We start from the raw sequence: 17,831 nt of genomic DNA, 5'->3' as shown, positions 1-17,831 counted from the left end.
GATTCTCACTAAAATAACACACAAAGCAGCAGCACCTTGTCATATCTTACTCATGTACAAGTTCCGTTAGAGGGAAACTGCAGTTACAAGGTTAATAAGGTTAATGTCAGCATTAATGCAAGGACTGCTGGGAGAATCCACGGATAGTCATAGGTCAGTGTTATCCGTTAGCTCTCAATAGTTAACAGAAGCTATTTAGTCTCTGTTTTCAACCAGTATTGTTTTAGAAATGACACATTATCATAGAAATTGGTTCGGCTAAACAGACAATAGAGATAATAATACTATTTCATGATGCCAAAAATGTAATACGTCCTATTTAAAGGTGATACCTCTGTAGGTCAACACTAATTGGGTTGTGAGCTGTGGATTCTCTGAGGTGTCACTGCAGACTTTATTCTATATCACAGATGAAAAGGCTTGAATGGAAAGAGTGTCGATAATAAAGTCGAACCGAAATGCCAGAGGAGATGTAAAATATTTCCAATCTACCCTGGGTACAACAGCAGTGGGGTTTTTTCGCAGTGTCCTATCTAAACAAGTGTGACTTTTTCTGGTTAACGCTGTGAAGCACTGCATTAGACAGAACTTCAGCTTTAGAACATATTGAGCTTTATCATTTTGCAAACATTATGGGAACGTTACGTTTAAATGTTCTCTGAACATTCTGAAACAAGTAGCTACTTTAAAAAAGAATTCATTTACAACGTTTACAGAAAAGGCATCCCATGAACTCTGGTACTGAATTTCTGGTACTGCTTTTTGGATACTAGTACAAAAATAGGGAAAATAATCAGAATCATGTAATAATGTGTAATAATAAAGCATAAAAAAGTCATTCTAAAGTTTTCTGGTCAGTAAAAGAATTTAGTCCTCCTCTACCATTGCATAAATTGTGGAGTGATCGATCATTGTGCTGAATGTTTCTAGCCAGAGGTGAGTCTGAGTGCAAAGTTTAGCCTTGGCTTTGGTCATTTTTATTTGGAAAGGGATGTGTGTGCCACCAGATGGGTAATAGCTAAATATAGTGCAAGGACATCAATAATCCTCAAGCAGGGGTGTGGAGATGGCTGTTCCTCCATCTGCGTCCATGAATTGGATTCATGGTGGGGGAGTCGAGTTTGCTTCCTACATCATAGTGTGAGATTAAGATTGGCTCCAAGATATAAAGACTTCACACCATGTTGCTGTAATTCATGTATTTTTACAGTAAGATGCAGTGCAATGTTGTTCTCTCCCACTAGGGTACAGTATTGGTGTTTTCAGGCTGGTTTTCATTAGCCAGGACGACCGCCACGCTTAAGTCAAAATTAAACCGAGTTTGTCTTAAACAAATGAAATGTATTTGAGTAGCACTGAAGAAATGCTGTCATGTTACATTTATGGAAATACAATACAATAGCATTTACATAATACAATACCAAAAGTGATTTTCAACAAGTGGTCTGTGACCTAAAAAGTCTTGAAGTTCTATTCTGAATAGCTTATCAACAACAGCAGGGAAAAACAATGCTAATAATTGTGCATGGTTAGGACAACAAAATAAATAAGCTTCCTTTTGTTGTGTGCATTAAAGACCAACAACAAATCCAATGCTGTATTGTCTGGCACTTAAAGCAGCTGAATTGATGGCATCGACAAGTTGTGTAATGTTCCCTTCACTTATAATAAAGCCCATATAAAACCTCTTTATACTTTTAGGTTTTGTACATTTATACATCTCTTTATGTAATTATGTTTGTAATAATTTTTCAAATCATTTAAAGTTATTTAGACCCAGAGCAGCCTATCTGACAAATTAAATGCAACAAAAATAGCTTTCAGACAAAAAGTCTATTAGGTGTTTTCTATAAAAAAAAATACAAGAATAACAAACTCCACCAGACACTCTAATAATAAAGGAAAAACAGATTTAGTGTGTGTTTCAGTGTGCGTGTAAAACGTCTTTAACCATATAGAGCCTGAGGCCAATCTTTTGTACAATCTTCTTCTGTGCTTTGGTACATGAAGAGCTTGTTTCTGAACAGGTTGGATGTAAAGACGCCTACAGGAGAAGCATCGCAGGGTCCAGTTAAACAAGAAAGTGATGAAAGACTTCTTTGTTCTTCCTTTTAAATCTCAAATAACATTGTTAATACCAATAAAGATCCTTTTTTTCAATCCCCTGTACACCTAAAAGACAATTACAAGTTACATAATTAAATGGATGATGTATAATAAAGTGACTAAAATGTACATTTAAATAAATAAAAAAAGAATGGTAATAATAAGCAATGATTCTTAAGCACCAAATCAGCATATTAGAATAAGAAGTATCATGTGTCATTGAAGACTGGTGTAAGTGTCACAGGAATGTTATTTTTAAAATATATTAAAATGGAGAATATATTAAGGTATTTCACAATATCGCTCAAATAAATTCAGCTATAGTAAGCTTATTACAAAACTTATTACAAAAATTTCTGAAAATCTTATCACCCCTAAACTTCTGAAGATAGAACTGTACTATTTTATAGGTGTGATTAAAATACACTTTAGAAAAGAAAAAAAGTACAAAGCTGTTACTGGGGTGCCTTTTTAAAAAGTACTAAAATGAGGGCATTTACCAGAGTTAAGATTGATATTGCAATTCATCTGATTGCCAAATCCTGGGTACTTGGTCCATCCAGACATGAGGTCTTGTTTGGAGGAGGATAGCACCACTGTGCCCATGTCAGGGTGATCGTTGTGGAGCATGTTTAACAGAGAATTAGAGTACTGGTGTTCTGCCACCATCAAATCATCAGAGGATACAGCTGAGGGGTAAGGCATCATGGGGGGCAGAGCGAGACTCAATCCCTGCCTAGAATCTCCTGACCACAGAGCAGCACTGTTTGCAGTGTGACTTGGTGGCATATGATGGTTTGATTGAGACTCGCTGCTTGCTCCTAACCGGAGATGTTCTGGAGGATACAAGGGATGAAACCTGGTTTGTGACTGTGCCTCCCATTGACTTGAACCAAGTCCATCTTAGGGGGGAGAAAACACAGGAATTGTTTAAATTCATTTAGCAAATCAAATATTTTCTCTAAAAGCAAAATTTGAGAGGAACAGTTACTTGTTTGAGCAACTTTACGGTTTCTTTTGATTTCGGAGCACTCTCCCTTCGGTTTTGCTGCTTGACTCAGAGCACGGGAGAAATGTTCATCCACCATGCTGTTGATGTCTCCTTTGAAGTAAGTGAGAAGGACACAACTGGACTCCTCCTCAGTCTTCTTAGCCACAGGGTTCCCTAGATCGTCCTCCATCACTGATCTAGATACAGTAGAAAGAGTGTGCAATGCATCATTTATCCATCTATCCTGCAGTGTTGAATTATTGTATACACTGATCATAATATCATGTCTTCTGATTTTAATGTGAAATTATCATCCATCACTTTATAACATTGTTTGTATGGTATTGATGAATGAAAGGATGTAAAGATACAACATCACATCACAAATTAAATGTTGATGATTAAAATGAACATATGATAAATATGAATAATGATATATATATATATATATATATATATATATATATATATATGCACATACACACATTAATTAATTGAATATTAATTACATATAATTGTTTTAAAAATTTTATATTTTATATAATTATATTTAGTAATATAATTCAGTAAGACCAACTGTGCTTGACGATCAACATTTTCTGAAGGTTTTATGACATTTTATGTTTACAAAAATCTACAGTTGATGTTTGGACTATATATGCATGAAATACATTTTTTTTTAAAGTTAAATAAAATACCTATAGCTAGATAATACTAATAATTATGTCCCCTCTCAGAACTACAAACTGTGTGTTAACGCAAATCAAACTCTGACAGCATTTGGTCATCTCCAGATTTATAGAATCAAGGATTAATGTTACGCTAATATTGCAGCTATTTTAAATGATGAAATATTGCTGTCATGAAAATAGCCGTCGTTTTTACTCACCGTACAAGCCTCGAGTGTTTAATCAGAAGCTGCAACCAGAACAATTACATTTATAAAGGAGAAATATCCGCTGCTGCGCGAGATTTGAACAAGCAGCAGTTAGTTAAATCGTTTCCCTTTCAGAAGTTCGACTAAAAGAAACTACTTCACTTTGTGCCCTTAAATGTGGGGCGTTAATCTGTGAACTTCAACCAGTTCGAGTAGAATGTGACTGAACAAGTTTAACTGTCATCTCTGAGAAAAAAGACACTGACAAAGCTAATGTTGTTTTACTTAATTTGCCCGTTGACATTGTCGTTAATACTGATAATGGGGGGGAAAGCTGCTAGTATATATATATATATATATATATATATATATATATATATATATATATATATATATATATATATAGCCTACTGATAGTCTGAAGCAAAAATGACTAATCTAGTAATTTGAAATAAAAAATGTGCTGTCATTATACCTATGTCTACAGATATCAGTCGCTTAAATGACACCAGAAATAACACATTTAAACAGATGACCTCATTAATTCATCTCTATATAAATCAATAAATCATTGAAACAATTTTTATCAATGACAAAAAAAAAAAAAAATTAAAGAAGCTTTTCATTATTTTCTGCTGGAAATTTCCAAAGACTCTTTTTACATAAACACAAAAAGAAATTAAATACACATTTTATTTTATTGTTTTTCTGTCCCGTGTTGGAAAAAAAACCCCATCGTGGCTGGTCCCTGAGATTGAGGTATCAGAGCTCTTCATTTCGCTGGTAGTCTCTGTCTTCATGGACGGTGAGGAGATTTGTAGACCACCTTTCGCTTTGGCCCCCAATGTCACAGAATGACTCCAGTCTGGTCAAAATTCAAATGATCTTATATAATTTTTTTTATTTTTAAGGAATAAGCTTTTCTTTTCCTTTTATATATATATATGTATATAGATAGATAGATAGATAGATAGATAGATATTTCTATCATAGGTTAAGTATGAAAACTAATGTATGGTTTAAATGTGCCAAACCTGAATATTCAGTCCGTCTGAATCTTCCACAGCAGAGATGTATCCTCCACTGCTTCCTTACATTGTCTTTCATCAGACAGTAAAACAGGAAGATAAAGAAACCTGAAATACAGCAAAAAGCAAATCCTTTACATTTGCAATGAAGATTACAATACAAAAACAATATTATCTGTTGTTAAACTCAAATAATTCATTCTTCCTGATGGCACTATAATCACTGCAGAGTGATGCATTAGCTAACTCTCCTTGCTGTTACCTTGAAGACTGTTGAGGAGAGAGAACAGGTACAGCAGGGGTGTTTTGGCCGGGCCCCAAGCACCAAAGGATAGTATCCAGGTGAGTCCCAGCAGGAAGCTGAGACTGGCCACCACTCGCAGGTCATGCAGGAACCCTTTTCGGCTGCTGGAGGGCTTATTGGCTCGCATTTTATGGATCTGTACCAGCACCACGGCAAACACGCAGATGTTACAGATCATGACCAGGGTCACGAAGGAAACCACCGTCACATAAAAGGTCACGTCATTCTTTAACCAGCAACTGAAGAGAATGAAGAGAGTAGTGTAACCATAAGGCCCATTCACACCAAAAACAAGAATCTTAATAACAACCATAATAATAATTTAATTATCATCCCCACCAACAGACGATAACTTTCTGTTTATTCTAATTGTGGCCTTCTGATATGTTCTGTGCATGCTTTAAAATGTTTTAGCGCTCATCAGCTGGACAGAATTTGCTGTGAGTGATTCCACGACAATACAGCCTTACACCAATACACCAACTTATGCATTTAAAAATGTGTATTTTAAATTCTTTTGCTCATGGCACCTACAATGCAGTGGATTCTTGGAAAGGTGCTCTGGAGAAGATGGTGCCATATGAATTTATATCAATGGCAAGCACTAAACTTACAACCAGCAGAGGTAAACCTGCAAACAACAGTTCAAGAATCAACAAATACAAACCCTTTTCCTTGAATTTCTTAGTTGTTATGCACAAATATTCTTGTCACAATTAATTTAATCAAAACTACACAGTATAACATTTATGAAGAGTAAAAACATAAAACTGTCTCACCCCATCCAAGAGCACAGAATTTGTGGATGTAAGATGGCACATATGAATTAAAGACCTTGACCAAGGCCAGATACATGTTGATTGCACCCAGTCCCATCCAAGTAAAGGTAGCCAGGAAAAAGTAATGTAAAAAGGCTGCTGCTGTAATACAGATGGCATTGCTGTTAAAAGAGGCAAGCCAGGAGTTCACCAGGAAGAGCATGTTCAACCCTAGCAAGGCTATGGAGAGGTTGATAAGGATCTTTGAAGGGTAGTCTCGCCTCAGTTTCCTGTGGTAATGTAAAAAAGACATCAAGATTTATTGACACTACTGAAGATGAATCCTTTTGAGTTGCTCAAGGGTGTAAACAAACCAAATGAGTCTCTAAGTCTGCATTGTTATTCTGGTTTAAGTGGTAGTTTGCAAAAGAGTCTGTGAACTCACTCAAAGGCCAAATAGGTCAACAGTGTGACTCCAAGAAAGATTGAGGATATACCACAGCCCAGGTATGACATGATAGTCAGAATCTTTTCATCCTTTGCACTTATTGGGGTTTTAGAGATATCCTGGAAGAAAGACGGGTTCAGGGAAGCATGCATAGTGCTTACAGTAAAAAAAATCCAGGCATATTTTATGCATATGTTTAAAAACTGCTACCGTTTGACATCCATAAATTAACTAATGACCTTTAGTTTCAGAATGATTTCCTAAAAGCTTTATAATTTAGTGACCTTGTGCTATTGCAAGGGCAAATTTAGTTTCACACAATCCTAAAAGTGAGGTAAAACTTTGAGTACTTTATAACATTTTAATGGGCTGTCTACATTTTGGGAAGACAAACTGCACTCACCAGAAGAACTCCAAAATGTGTGAGGTGATCACAGGAACAGGATGTATGAGTGGCATTAGACGTCACTGTCTCACATTCTGTATCATTCCATCCACCTTTCTCATCTATGAGACATAAAAAAAACAACCACTGGTAAATAGGCCTACATTTTCCATTTGAAAGTGTGTATCACAAAGCTTACCATTTTGGTTGAAGTCCCAGTAGACACACTTGACAATGTCCCAGTCCTACAGAGAAGAAAGAGAGAGTGGTGAAATATTACTTTAACGACAAGCTCCTAAATCTGTGATAATATCAGGGGTTATCATAGTAGATGATTTTCGTCAGTAGCTATTCTTAGGAAAGTATTTGCTGATTTGCTGATTGCTCACATTATTATGGTAACTGTTTACTATAGTTTGTTCCAACAGTTGTATAACTGGGCAATAATGATGTTGAACTGATTTATGGTTTGTTTTGGTGGTGGCTGATTGTATCCATACAGACCTCTTTGTTTTGGAGATGGCGGAGAGTGAGCATCACTGGGATCTCAAGGTTGCTTACTGTGACATTGGTGACACTGGCAGATACTATATAAGAGTTTAGCTTCATGTCTGCTGTAGGGTCCTAGATTTGAAAGGCCTGCCATTAGTAGTAAGTACTTATTGCAAACATTTAAAACTGCTTCATATAAATATTTAAAAATGGCTAATTCTATAGTTTTGCTATTCTTTACGTAAACTGAGTGGTTTATTAAAATGAGAAAAACACACAAGGAAAATCTGATCCCCAGTTCAGTGTGTTACCTCAAAGAACTTTTCTGTGCCATAAAAATGAAACTGTACACGAGGTCTTTCTCCACTGTTCGGGAAAAAGCTTTCAATTGTATGAGGTAAGGCAATGAATGCTACAGTTCCTGTGTCTGGATGCTCTGTAAAGTTCTTGTCATAAAATATCTATAAAAAGAAGGGAAAACGTTACAGCATACTTTAAAATCCATTAACCATTGAGGTTCACACTTTTTCTCTGTATTGATTTTTCCAGACCCTCAGAATGTGCATTAATGGTGGAGATTTTTCATTTTACAGGTTACATCATTATGCCAGTAGGTGGCGACAGGTGACTATGAATGAGTCATTGAATCATTCACTCAAGTGGTTTATTTTAAATACTGATTCATTCAGTAGCACCACTCCTGTGTTGCCACCTTGGAGACATGTGACGGTTGAATCTGCTTTGGCCTGACTAATGTAACGATGTAGGAAGTATAAATGAAACTTAAAGCTTTTTTTGCACCAATACCGTCATTGATTGTAACAAACATCCTCATCAGCCGATGATCAAACAAACAAATCTTTAATATGGTATAGGAAGATATTTTAACACACTGAAAAAAATTACATACTTCAGCTTTAATACATACAACAATGCTGGCTCAATATGTTCACATCTTACTTACTTCAAAGTCATTTGGTGGTCAGGGCAAGTATCATACCTGACATGTAAATGGTGCTAAAATAACCACTTGAATCCCGTGATCCACTAACGCACACAAGGACACAGAAACCTTGTGGTCACAATGGTGTGAAAACACATTCACAAAGGCACTGTGATATTTTAATATCACACTTCTATTTTCGCGAAGAGTCTAACGTTTCCATAATGATCTTGGAGTGTTATATGCCGTGTTAGATGTCATGCAGTGTTAGATATACAATCTCTCTTTGTCTCTCACCTCAGGGGTGCTATCATTCAGTAAGGAGGACACCCCGAATGTGAGGCCGTGGAACTGAGAGGTGTCAGGGTTGATCAGTTGAAGTGCTAATGAAGGTGCTGTCATGTTATGAGCATCTCCCTCGAACACCGTCCTGTCTCCCATAAGGTCTGTAATAGAAAGAATTCTACCACACACAAAGACAGAAAGCCACAATGGAGTGAAGACAGCAGGAAAATTGGATATTGAGATGTCTTCAGAGATATATTTATAGACATATCATATCGTATCATGTTTTTTTAGATGAAAATAGACATCTCCGTGATGTATGTGTGCTTTCAGGGAATTAACTGACAATTTACTCCCCCTCAGGCCATCTAGATGTAGATAAGTTTGTTTCTTCATCAGAACAGATTTGGTCAAATTTACCATGGCATAACTTGCTCACCACTGGATCCACTGCAGTGAATGGGTGCCGTCAGAATGAGAGTCAAAACAGCTGATAAAAACATCACAATAATCCACACGTAATCCCCACGACCAGTTCATCAATTCATATCTTGTGAAGTAAAAAGCTGAGTGTTTGTAATATTTCCATTATTAAGATGTTTTAACTATAAGTTAAGCTTCATGAAATGAGACCATACTGTGGCAACTTGGGCCTTATATTTAATTTTTCTCTTTTTGTGTCCAGAGATGAAATAAAAAAATTTATACATGTTTGAAACACCATAAGAGTGTGTAAATAATGGCAAATAACGACAGAAAACCCATTTTTGGTTCAACTATCCCTTGCAGGGCTGGGCAACTTCAGTCTTAGAGGGCCACTATCCTGCAGAGTTTAGGGGACTGAAGTTGCCCAGCCCTGCCTTAAACTATATATTCAGTATATCAAAATATAATCATTCACAAAATGCTTGCATACTTACTTGTTGACTTGGGTGGGACTAGTTTTGATATAACAGATTCCTGAAACAATTTTAGTAATGTCGCTGGACAGGTCTGTGGTCAAGGTTCCAACCTCAGTGACCTCAGACAGTTTTTCAAGCACAATGTCCAGCTGAGCATCATTTAGATTGGTTTGTTCATTTAAAAGATCCTCAATCATGTCCACAATGTCTGCTGAGTTGTCTGGATACAGATGCAACATGGAGAATAATAAAGTGGGCTGAATTAACTATGCTTCTGTCTTCTCTGACAAATAAAGGCAAATAAAATCCCATATTGATAACCTACCAGCAGTAACTGTGATATTTTCCAAATCATCAAAATCTGAAACCGTCCTTGTACACTTGCTCATGTCTGGATGATCCCACGCTGCTCTGTCAGTTGACCCATTTAACTTACTAAATGAAATTAGAAGAAAAGGGATTCTCATTTAGTCATTTATTAAAGGGTTTGTTGACCGATTTTCAGCTTTGTCGGTAGTGTAAGTAAATTAACAATGTATAGTGTTACTGGCACCAAGAGCTGTTTGATTTTGACATTGGGGATATAACAGCAGACCATACTCAATCATAATTGATAAAGTGAGATTTTATGTTAGCATGTTCATCAGAAAATAATTACATGATTTTGATTATGTAAAACCAACAACATTACAACAGCATCAGAGTGCTGGGTGTCTTAATTAGGCTGAGTAGGGGACATGTCCCATAGTGTCCACTAATTCTATGCCCATGTTAGTCAGCAAAACACTTTTGACAGCTCCCCAGCTAACAAAAGTTTTTTAAGAATGCTTTGCCAGGTTTCCCATTATGTTATGAAATTGTTACTCAGAAAACATTCAGAGCATCCATTTTTTTCATTAAAATCCAATTTTGGCTGCAGTGAATTACCCCTTTTCATACATTTTCCTGACTTCAAGAAAATATTATTTACAGGGTTAAAGACATGAAATGATTGTTGCACAGATTTCCTGAGGCTTCTTGAACTCATGAAAAGATGCAATGGTGACTGAGTTATATTGCTGTCCTGGGAGTTAATATTTGCATTGGCAGGAGTCCAAGCAGTATTGCCAAGCTAATTATTCAATTAAAAGATATTGCTTTCCACAAGAAAAAGATAAAACACATTGATCAGTAGAGCAGCTCAGGATTGTTTATATAGTTTGTGTGCCAAATGACGCAATGATATACACATGGCAAACTAGTGTTATCTGAATGTTTTTCCAGGGCTGTTGAATTTTTTCTATAGAAACAAAGCAGTATTGCACTTTAAAATTATATGCAATGGTGATTACGAAAATGATAATGTCCATAAAACAAACTGGAAATTAGTTTTTTTAATACCTCAGTAGATTAATTGATTGATATTCCTATTTTAACAACCTCTGTATAAGTTGCAAAAATTACTGCATGAGGTATAGCACTTACCAAAACCTTGTAGCACTTTCATTCCCTCTCAAACACCCCATGCTATACTCGCTTTGAGCCGTCATTTCATGCCACACATATCTACCATACACTGTAAGCATGGTCTCCTCTGGACAAAGGCCTGGATCTGCAACAATAAACAGCTTACACTGAGAAACAACACACATATTTTGACTCCATTAGAATATTTCAGCAGCAATTTGTAGATTTGGTTTGCTTTAATATGTACAGGTGACCTGCAAAATCAGACAGTACCTTTATGCATGATGTTGACTCCACCAGACGGGACACTGATACTGATGGTGGCATTAGTGTATCCCTTTGTCAAGAGTTTAAAAATCAGCCTCTCTGTTGCTAAGGTATTCCCTCGCACCATAGCCTGTACCTGAAAAGTAGTGACGTACCTGAAAAAGATTTGAGTAACAATACAGCATCTATTTCATCTGCATTTGCGTCTTCCATGTGTTCCATGTTGGCACACTTACTTAGGAGCTTCTTTTATCTCAAGATTCCAAATGTGCATGCTGCATTTTCCCAGTGTCTGCTGAAGCTAAATAAAAGAAGCACATCTAATACAAAAATTTTGCTCTAAATGACTTTTTATCATATTTGTCAATACTCACCCATTGCTGTATAGTGTCTTGAGGGTCTGTGATGCTTCCACTCATTGTTAGATTGAGATAAACTCTATAAAAAATGTCTCCAAAATCTAGTGAAACATTAGTAAATTAAATTTACTGTTCAAAATACAACATAATCGCAGTTCAGTCACATTACTTGACAGTAAATATCACTCTCTTAAAATAAATATAAAATAAGGATAATCCATTCAATATGAATCTATATTTCGCACAAAGATTTGTTACTCTCACAAAACCTGCGTTCAAATATGTGACCCTGCACAAAACCAGTCTTAAAAGTAATGTTTTGATTCAACAATACCAATTAACGCAACAGTATGCATCATTCTTTTTGAGTTATGACAAGTTCTAATGACAACTTCTAATGAAACTGATCACACAAATTGTATTGATGACCCTTAAATTAACAGCTAGCATAGCACATATGCCACTTATTTAGCATGTTAATAAGATAAATATTACTCATTTTGTCATTCTTAGCTCTTGTCACTCTTAAAAACACTTTTAAATGTCAAACATAGCAGAGTTAACATCCATCATTAAAAAAAAAATAATCAACAAATAATATCCTTTTTAGCAATACAACAATATTTTTTTAAGAAACAGAGTAACATGGACATGGAGAAAATATAATTACAAAATAAATTCAAGGAAGAGTTTTGGAAAAAATCATACCTGCATAATTGAGAGAGGAGCCCAAAATCCATATGTAAATAGCCACAGGCAGGTATTTATTAAAGGTAAGCATAATTTATCTAGATAAAAAATTTAAAAAAGTAAATAAAGAGAGAATGTATTTATTTCTATAGTGTCCACACTTAAAAAAAGCTTTCAAAAAACTTTAAAATTCAAAGCAATTAAAGTAAACCATCTCTATGTTTAAAGCTGAAAAAAAAAATACATAACCATTTTAGTAATTTGATTCAACATGAGTTAGATTACTACTTACTGTGTTATGACATGTATGACATGATGTAAACCCAGCAAATTCAACCTAGAAAATGAGCTGAGGGTATGTTGTCCTCTAAATATATTCAGCGCTGGACCTCTCCTCAAAAGAGACAAAATCCATGCCCATGTTGATAAGTTATTTATTAATCATAAAGACAGTAATAAACATAAAAGGATCCATACATGGGTCAATAATTTACAGTATCCGGAACAAGTTAATCTTATAATGAATCAGTTAACACTTTCATTTCATGAATTTGTGAATGTTTCTCAATCACTGAGACCCAGTTTGGTAGTTCTGATTGAGATGTATACTTGTTTTTTGATCTGGTTTATGATTATCACTCATTAATGTGGGAGAAGGCACACCTCATAAATAGTTAAAGATTAATAGTGAAAGTTGTGTGATGAAATACTACAGCAAATGCATAACTCTTGCTAAATAGGATGAATGTTTCTGATACAGAGTCAATTGTGGGCTGATAATGCATTTTTTGTCAGCTTGTTCTGTAATAGCTTAATAAGAGCAGCATGTGATTGAAGCTGTAAGGTTTGATGACTAAAGTATAAAAGATCCACAAATGCTGTATTTTTGGAAATGCAATAATAATAATGTCATAAAAGACAGCACATGACAATGAATATGCGGAACTGTTCTTGTTTTCATTACATGAACAGTTCTGCATATGTTTGTGTGGCCAGTATGAGTCTACCATCTTAACAGGAAGTTGTTTCAGGTCTTAAGCAAACAGTTCAGGTAATGTTCCTTCCATCCACATAGCTTCCACCAAACAAATTTAATTAGATTTTATAGTGGCAACCCAAAGCTCTCTCTAAAATTAATTACATAATTCTCATTTAGAGAGATTATTTCTTTCTTTCTTTTTTTTTCATTTGAATGCATTTTTTGTCAGTATTATATATATATTCTATATTTTTATCTTTTTGTATTAGTTCCAAAATAAAATGTGTGTCTGACATATTAAATGACATGGAACATGTTATATAATTAATGGCCTGTCATTTATTAATTAATTATTAATTACATTATATGTAATTTACAAATACAATCAACTAACTGAACAAATAATATTAGAAAAAAGGATTCGTGATATGTGTTCCAAAGTTTTTATCTGAATCAAAAGATTCATGAAGTCGCTCCAAGATCTAATTCAAATGATTGGCGATTCAAGCTTTGAAGTCCTGATATGAATCAGATTGGATTTTGATTTTTCATTTTTTGACCACTGCAATTCAGTAGGTGACAGTTAAATATGGAATCAGTCCTCTGCAAGAATATCACACCCCTTATAAGTTGATGTCAAATACATGGAGTGCCTTTGTGACACTGCTGGGGTAAGATGTATCACATACTGGGGTAAGTTGTAACAGTCAAAAGAATGAAAAACAAAACAGAAGCCACACCATGCAGTATGCTACAAAAACAGGTTTACTGAAACAATCCAAAAGAAGAACCCATTAAAATGTCTTTCTCTGTGACTGAAGATAACTCAGTTCCACTTTCTGTCTAACTCACGAGTATGAGCATGTGTGTGTAAATTACTCTACTAGAACAAACTTGTTTAACAGCATTTCACGTAACTCCAGTGTATATGTGTAAAAAACATGTAAGTCTAAAAAAACACTGTCATGTGTGCATGTTTGTGTATCAGTGTCCGAATTCTCAATTAGAGTGACATTGGCGACAAATTAATTTTGTTAATCCTGAAGTGCCAGCTTGATAGGCCCAGAGACTGCATATTTTACCCACGCTTTCTTTGGCTTTGAGTATGAAAATTGCTCTGTACAGACAACACATTGTCTAAAGTCATATAGCCTAACCACAAGGTCTACACTTCATCATAAAGGTAACCTCAAAAATGTACAAAACATAAACTATTTTAAATGTCAAATATAACTGAACAACAAACTTTAATAAGTCTTTCCCTTTACAAAAAAAACCACATTAAATGGCACTGATCTATCCCACAAAGCATGCTTGGAATTAGAAATCGTAGTAATTTTATTTAACGTAATATCATTTAGTGCGAATGACATAATTTTCACTGCTATATTTCCCTGTAAGCTGATTGAGGCATCACTAAAAGCACTATATTAAACTGAGTTGATGTGACAGAATGCTTCCTTTGCAACTGATCTGACTGACTGATAGACACCCTTTATAAAACAGGCACATCTCTCTGTCTTTCTTTTCCACTGTCTGAGCATTCTGTAAAATTGCAAAAAGAAAAAAAATTCATAGTTCTATATAAGGGGATGGTTGTATAACTTTTTAAAAGTGTGTTACAACCCACCCCTCTCCTGCCATTCATTGTTTAGCTAGCTCTAATAGCTTAATGGTTTGAAATTAGAAGGTGAAAAATGTATCACATTTTGCCTGAGAAATTACAATTTATTCTAATATGAGTAAACATTTTTATCAACAATAGTTAAAGTTCAAAACAAAAAGAAGTTTTGGTAAAAGAAAAAAATTTAATTCTGGGAGGGAGTGGGTACACACAGAAATGATAATGTGACTCCTATCTTATCCCTGATTGATGGAAATTTTGATGGATTGATGGGGTGTTAAAACTCTCCCCGTGTTACAGGTCAAGTCAAGTCACCTTTATTTAAATAGCGCTTTTGACAGATTGTGACAAAGCAACTTAACAGCATTAAAGAGGAAAATAATGTGTCAATAATGCAAAAAGCAGTTCTTCATCGAATTCAGTGATGTCATCAGCTCAGTTCAGTTTAAATAATATCTGTGCAATCAAGTCAATGAAATTGCTAGAAATTAAGTGCCCCCAACTAAGCAAGCCAGAGGCGACAGTGGCAAGGAACCAAAACTCCATCGGGGACAGAATGGAGAAAAAAACCTTGGAAGAAACCAGGGCTCAGTCGGGGGGGATCATCTGTTTCCTGTGGTCTTGTCCCGATGGGCGTCTAGGAGAGAATGTCTTGACTGTGAATCTGTCTCTGGGGCTTATCTAGTTGTCCTGGTCTCTGCTGACATTCAGGGCTGTAGAGGTCCTCTCTAGGTGCTGATCCACCATCTGGGCTGAATACGTACTGGATCCGGGTGACTGCAGTGACCATCTGATCTAGATACAGACTGGATCTGGTGGCTACGATGACCTCGGAATAAGAGAGAAACAAACTAATATTAGCGTAGATGCCATTCTTCTAACGATGTAGCAAGTACATTGTGTATTATGGAAAGTGTTCCCGGTTCCTGTTTTTTAACGGATTTGAATATTAGAAATGTGTTAGTATGTTATATGTAAGTCAGGTTAAAGAGATGGCTCTTTAATCTAGATTTAAACTGACAGAGTGTGTTTGCCTCCTGAACAATGGTAGGTAGGTAATTCCAGAGTTTGGCCGCTAAAGAGGATCTGCCGCCCGCAGTTGATTTTGATATTCTAGGTATTATCAAATTGCTAGAGTTTTTAGAATGCAGCGGACGTGGAGGACTATTGTGCAATAAGAGCATGTAAATACTGAGGTGCTAAAGCATTCAGGGCTTCATAAGTGATAAGCAAGATTTTCAAAAAATGTTTGATATGTAGCCAGGTCAGTGTTGACAGAACCGGGCTGTATGGTCATACTCCCTGGTTCTAGTAAGAGCTCTAGCTGCTGTGTTTTGGACTAGCTGTAGTTTGTTTATTAAGCGTGCAGAACAACCACCCAATAAAGCATTACAATAATCAAATCTTGAGGTCATGAATGCATGAATTAACATTTCTGCATTTGACATTGAGAGCATAGGTCATAGTTTAGATATGTTTTTGAGATGGAAAAATGCAGTTTTACAAATGCTAGAAATGTGGCTTTCAAAGGAAAGATTGCTATCAAATAGCACACCTAGGTACCTACAGTAACTCATGACGAAGAACTGACAGAGCAGCCATCAAATCTTAGACAGCGTTATAGGTCATTACATGCAGAGTTTTAGGTCCTATAATTAAAACCTTTTTTTAGAATTTAGCAGTATGACCTGTCGGTTATTGGCTTACAGTTAGTGATGGTGCACAATTTAATACATGTTACTGATATAGGCTCAGCCTGCTGTAAGAAATGAATGAGGGGCCTGCAAACTATGGCTAAAATGAAAGGGAACAGTCTGAGATGCCTGAAAAGCAGTACCGCCAAAGGGAATATAGTGTTTTCTTAAAGGGAGGGGTTGACCACAGCTTAGCTGTTCCTGTCAGTTTCCCATTCAACATATTGCCAAAGCTCCAGTATAGAGGTAAAAGGAAAATATGCCAAGACTATGCACAAAATTTTTTGTTTAATTTCGTTGTTCTTTTATATTTGTTATTTTATTATTAAAATCATAGCTTAAAAATAACAATAAAAGTAATATTTCCAAATAACTAATTAGGCTATGTAACTCTGTCCTTGAACCTGAACTGCTTACATTTTACATTACAGAACTGTTGGTGGTACTTGGGCTTCATTTAACTGACAAGATTCATCAAATGTTAAACAGTAGCCCAATATGTAGTAGCCCACGTAAATAGGAGCCATCAAATCTTAGACAGCGTTATAGGTCATTACATGCAGAGTTTTAGGTCCTATAATTAAAACCTTTTTTCAGAATTTAGCAGTAAGAAATTACTACTCATCCAGGTTTTTATATTGACTATGCTTTCCATAAATCTTTCAAATTGGTACATTTCTCTGAGCAGCGAAGAAATATAGTGCTGAGTATTATCAGCATAACAGTGACAGTTAATATATCTCCCAAGGGGAATATGTAAAGTGTGAAAAGTTATGGCCCTAGTACTGAGCCTTGAGGTACTCCATACTGAACTTGTGATCGATATGATACCTCTTCATTCACTGCTACAGATTTATGGTGGTCAGATAAGTACAATTTGAACCATGCTTCCATTAATGGCAGCAAAGTTTTCAAGTCTATTCAAGAGAATGTTGTGTTCAATAGTGTCGAATGCAGTACTAAGATCCAATAGCACTAATAGAGAGATACAATCACGATCAGATGATAAGAGCAGGTCATTTGTAACTCTAAGGAGAGCAGTCTCAGTACTATGATACGGTCTAAATCCTGACTAGAAATCCTCACAGATGCTATTTTTCTCTAAGAAAAGGAAGATTCAAGATCAGTCTGTAATTTACTAGTTCTTAGGGGTCTAGTTTTGTTTTTGTAATGAGAGGCTTAATAACAGCCATTTTGAATGTTTTAGGGACATATCCTAATGACAATGATGAATTAATAATAGTCAGAAGAGG

General features: G+C 35.6%; 2 protein-coding genes across 3 annotated transcripts; both read right to left on the bottom strand.

The window, feature by feature from the left end:
* Nucleotides 1–1,329: 1,329 nt before the first annotated feature.
* On the bottom strand, nt 1,330–3,990 carry LOC132114209 (transcription cofactor vestigial-like protein 3). 2 transcript variants are annotated; one of them, XM_059522323.1, is made up of 4 exons: nt 3,987–3,990; nt 3,098–3,294; nt 2,607–3,008; nt 1,330–2,172 (listed from the first exon to the last, which is right to left on the bottom strand). In XM_059522323.1, the coding sequence occupies exons 2-4, from the start codon at nt 3,285–3,287 to the stop codon at nt 2,132–2,134; spliced, it is 633 nt and encodes a 210-aa protein (XP_059378306.1). In that variant the 5' UTR covers nt 3,288–3,294; nt 3,987–3,990; the 3' UTR covers nt 1,330–2,131. The 2 variants fall into 2 exon arrangements, with proteins under 2 accessions (XP_059378306.1, XP_059378307.1); XM_059522324.1 differs by having other exon boundaries at nt 3,116–3,294.
* A 659-nt stretch (nt 3,991–4,649) lies between these two features.
* On the bottom strand, nt 4,650–11,528 carry LOC132114208 (adhesion G-protein coupled receptor G4-like). Its single transcript, XM_059522322.1, has 16 exons — nt 11,469–11,528; nt 11,239–11,387; nt 10,984–11,110; nt 9,845–9,954; nt 9,538–9,739; nt 8,630–8,795; nt 7,701–7,850; nt 7,402–7,521; nt 7,097–7,142; nt 6,916–7,019; nt 6,510–6,631; nt 6,086–6,354; nt 5,841–5,937; nt 5,265–5,545; nt 5,009–5,110; nt 4,650–4,839 (listed from the first exon to the last, which is right to left on the bottom strand). The coding sequence occupies exons 1-16, from the start codon at nt 11,504–11,506 to the stop codon at nt 4,667–4,669; spliced, it is 2,256 nt and encodes a 751-aa protein (XP_059378305.1). The 5' UTR covers nt 11,507–11,528; the 3' UTR covers nt 4,650–4,666.
* Nucleotides 11,529–17,831: the final 6,303 nt, after the last annotated feature.

Source organism: Carassius carassius, chromosome 33 (assembly GCF_963082965.1).
Source record: "Carassius carassius chromosome 33, fCarCar2.1, whole genome shotgun sequence".
Lineage (NCBI taxonomy): Eukaryota > Metazoa > Chordata > Actinopteri > Cypriniformes > Cyprinidae > Carassius > Carassius carassius.
This window is presented reverse-complemented; position numbering and strand designations above follow the sequence as displayed.

Bases quoted from the DNA above. Each gene is read 5' to 3' on its own strand.
- LOC132114208 (XM_059522322.1), bottom strand. From the start codon at position 11,506: ATGCACATTTGGAATCTTGAGATAAAAGAAGCTCCTAA. The intron at 6,632-6,915 runs GTGAGTGCAGTT...TCTTTCTTCCAG, and splicing joins CACATTTTGGAGTTCTTCTG to GATATCTCTAAAACCCCAAT. The intron at 5,938-6,085 runs GTGAGACAGTTT...TGTTGTTTGCAG, and splicing joins ATTCTGTGCTCTTGGATGGG to GTTTACCTCTGCTGGTTGTA.
- LOC132114209 (XM_059522323.1), bottom strand. From the start codon at position 3,287: ATGGAGGACGATCTAGGGAACCCTGTGGCTAAGAAGACTGAGGAGGAG. The intron at 3,009-3,097 runs GTAACTGTTCCT...CTCCCCCCTAAG, and splicing joins CCGTAAAGTTGCTCAAACAA to ATGGACTTGGTTCAAGTCAA. The intron at 2,173-2,606 runs GTAAATGCCCTC...ATTGTCTTTTAG, and splicing joins CAATATCAATCTTAACTCTG to GTGTACAGGGGATTGAAAAA.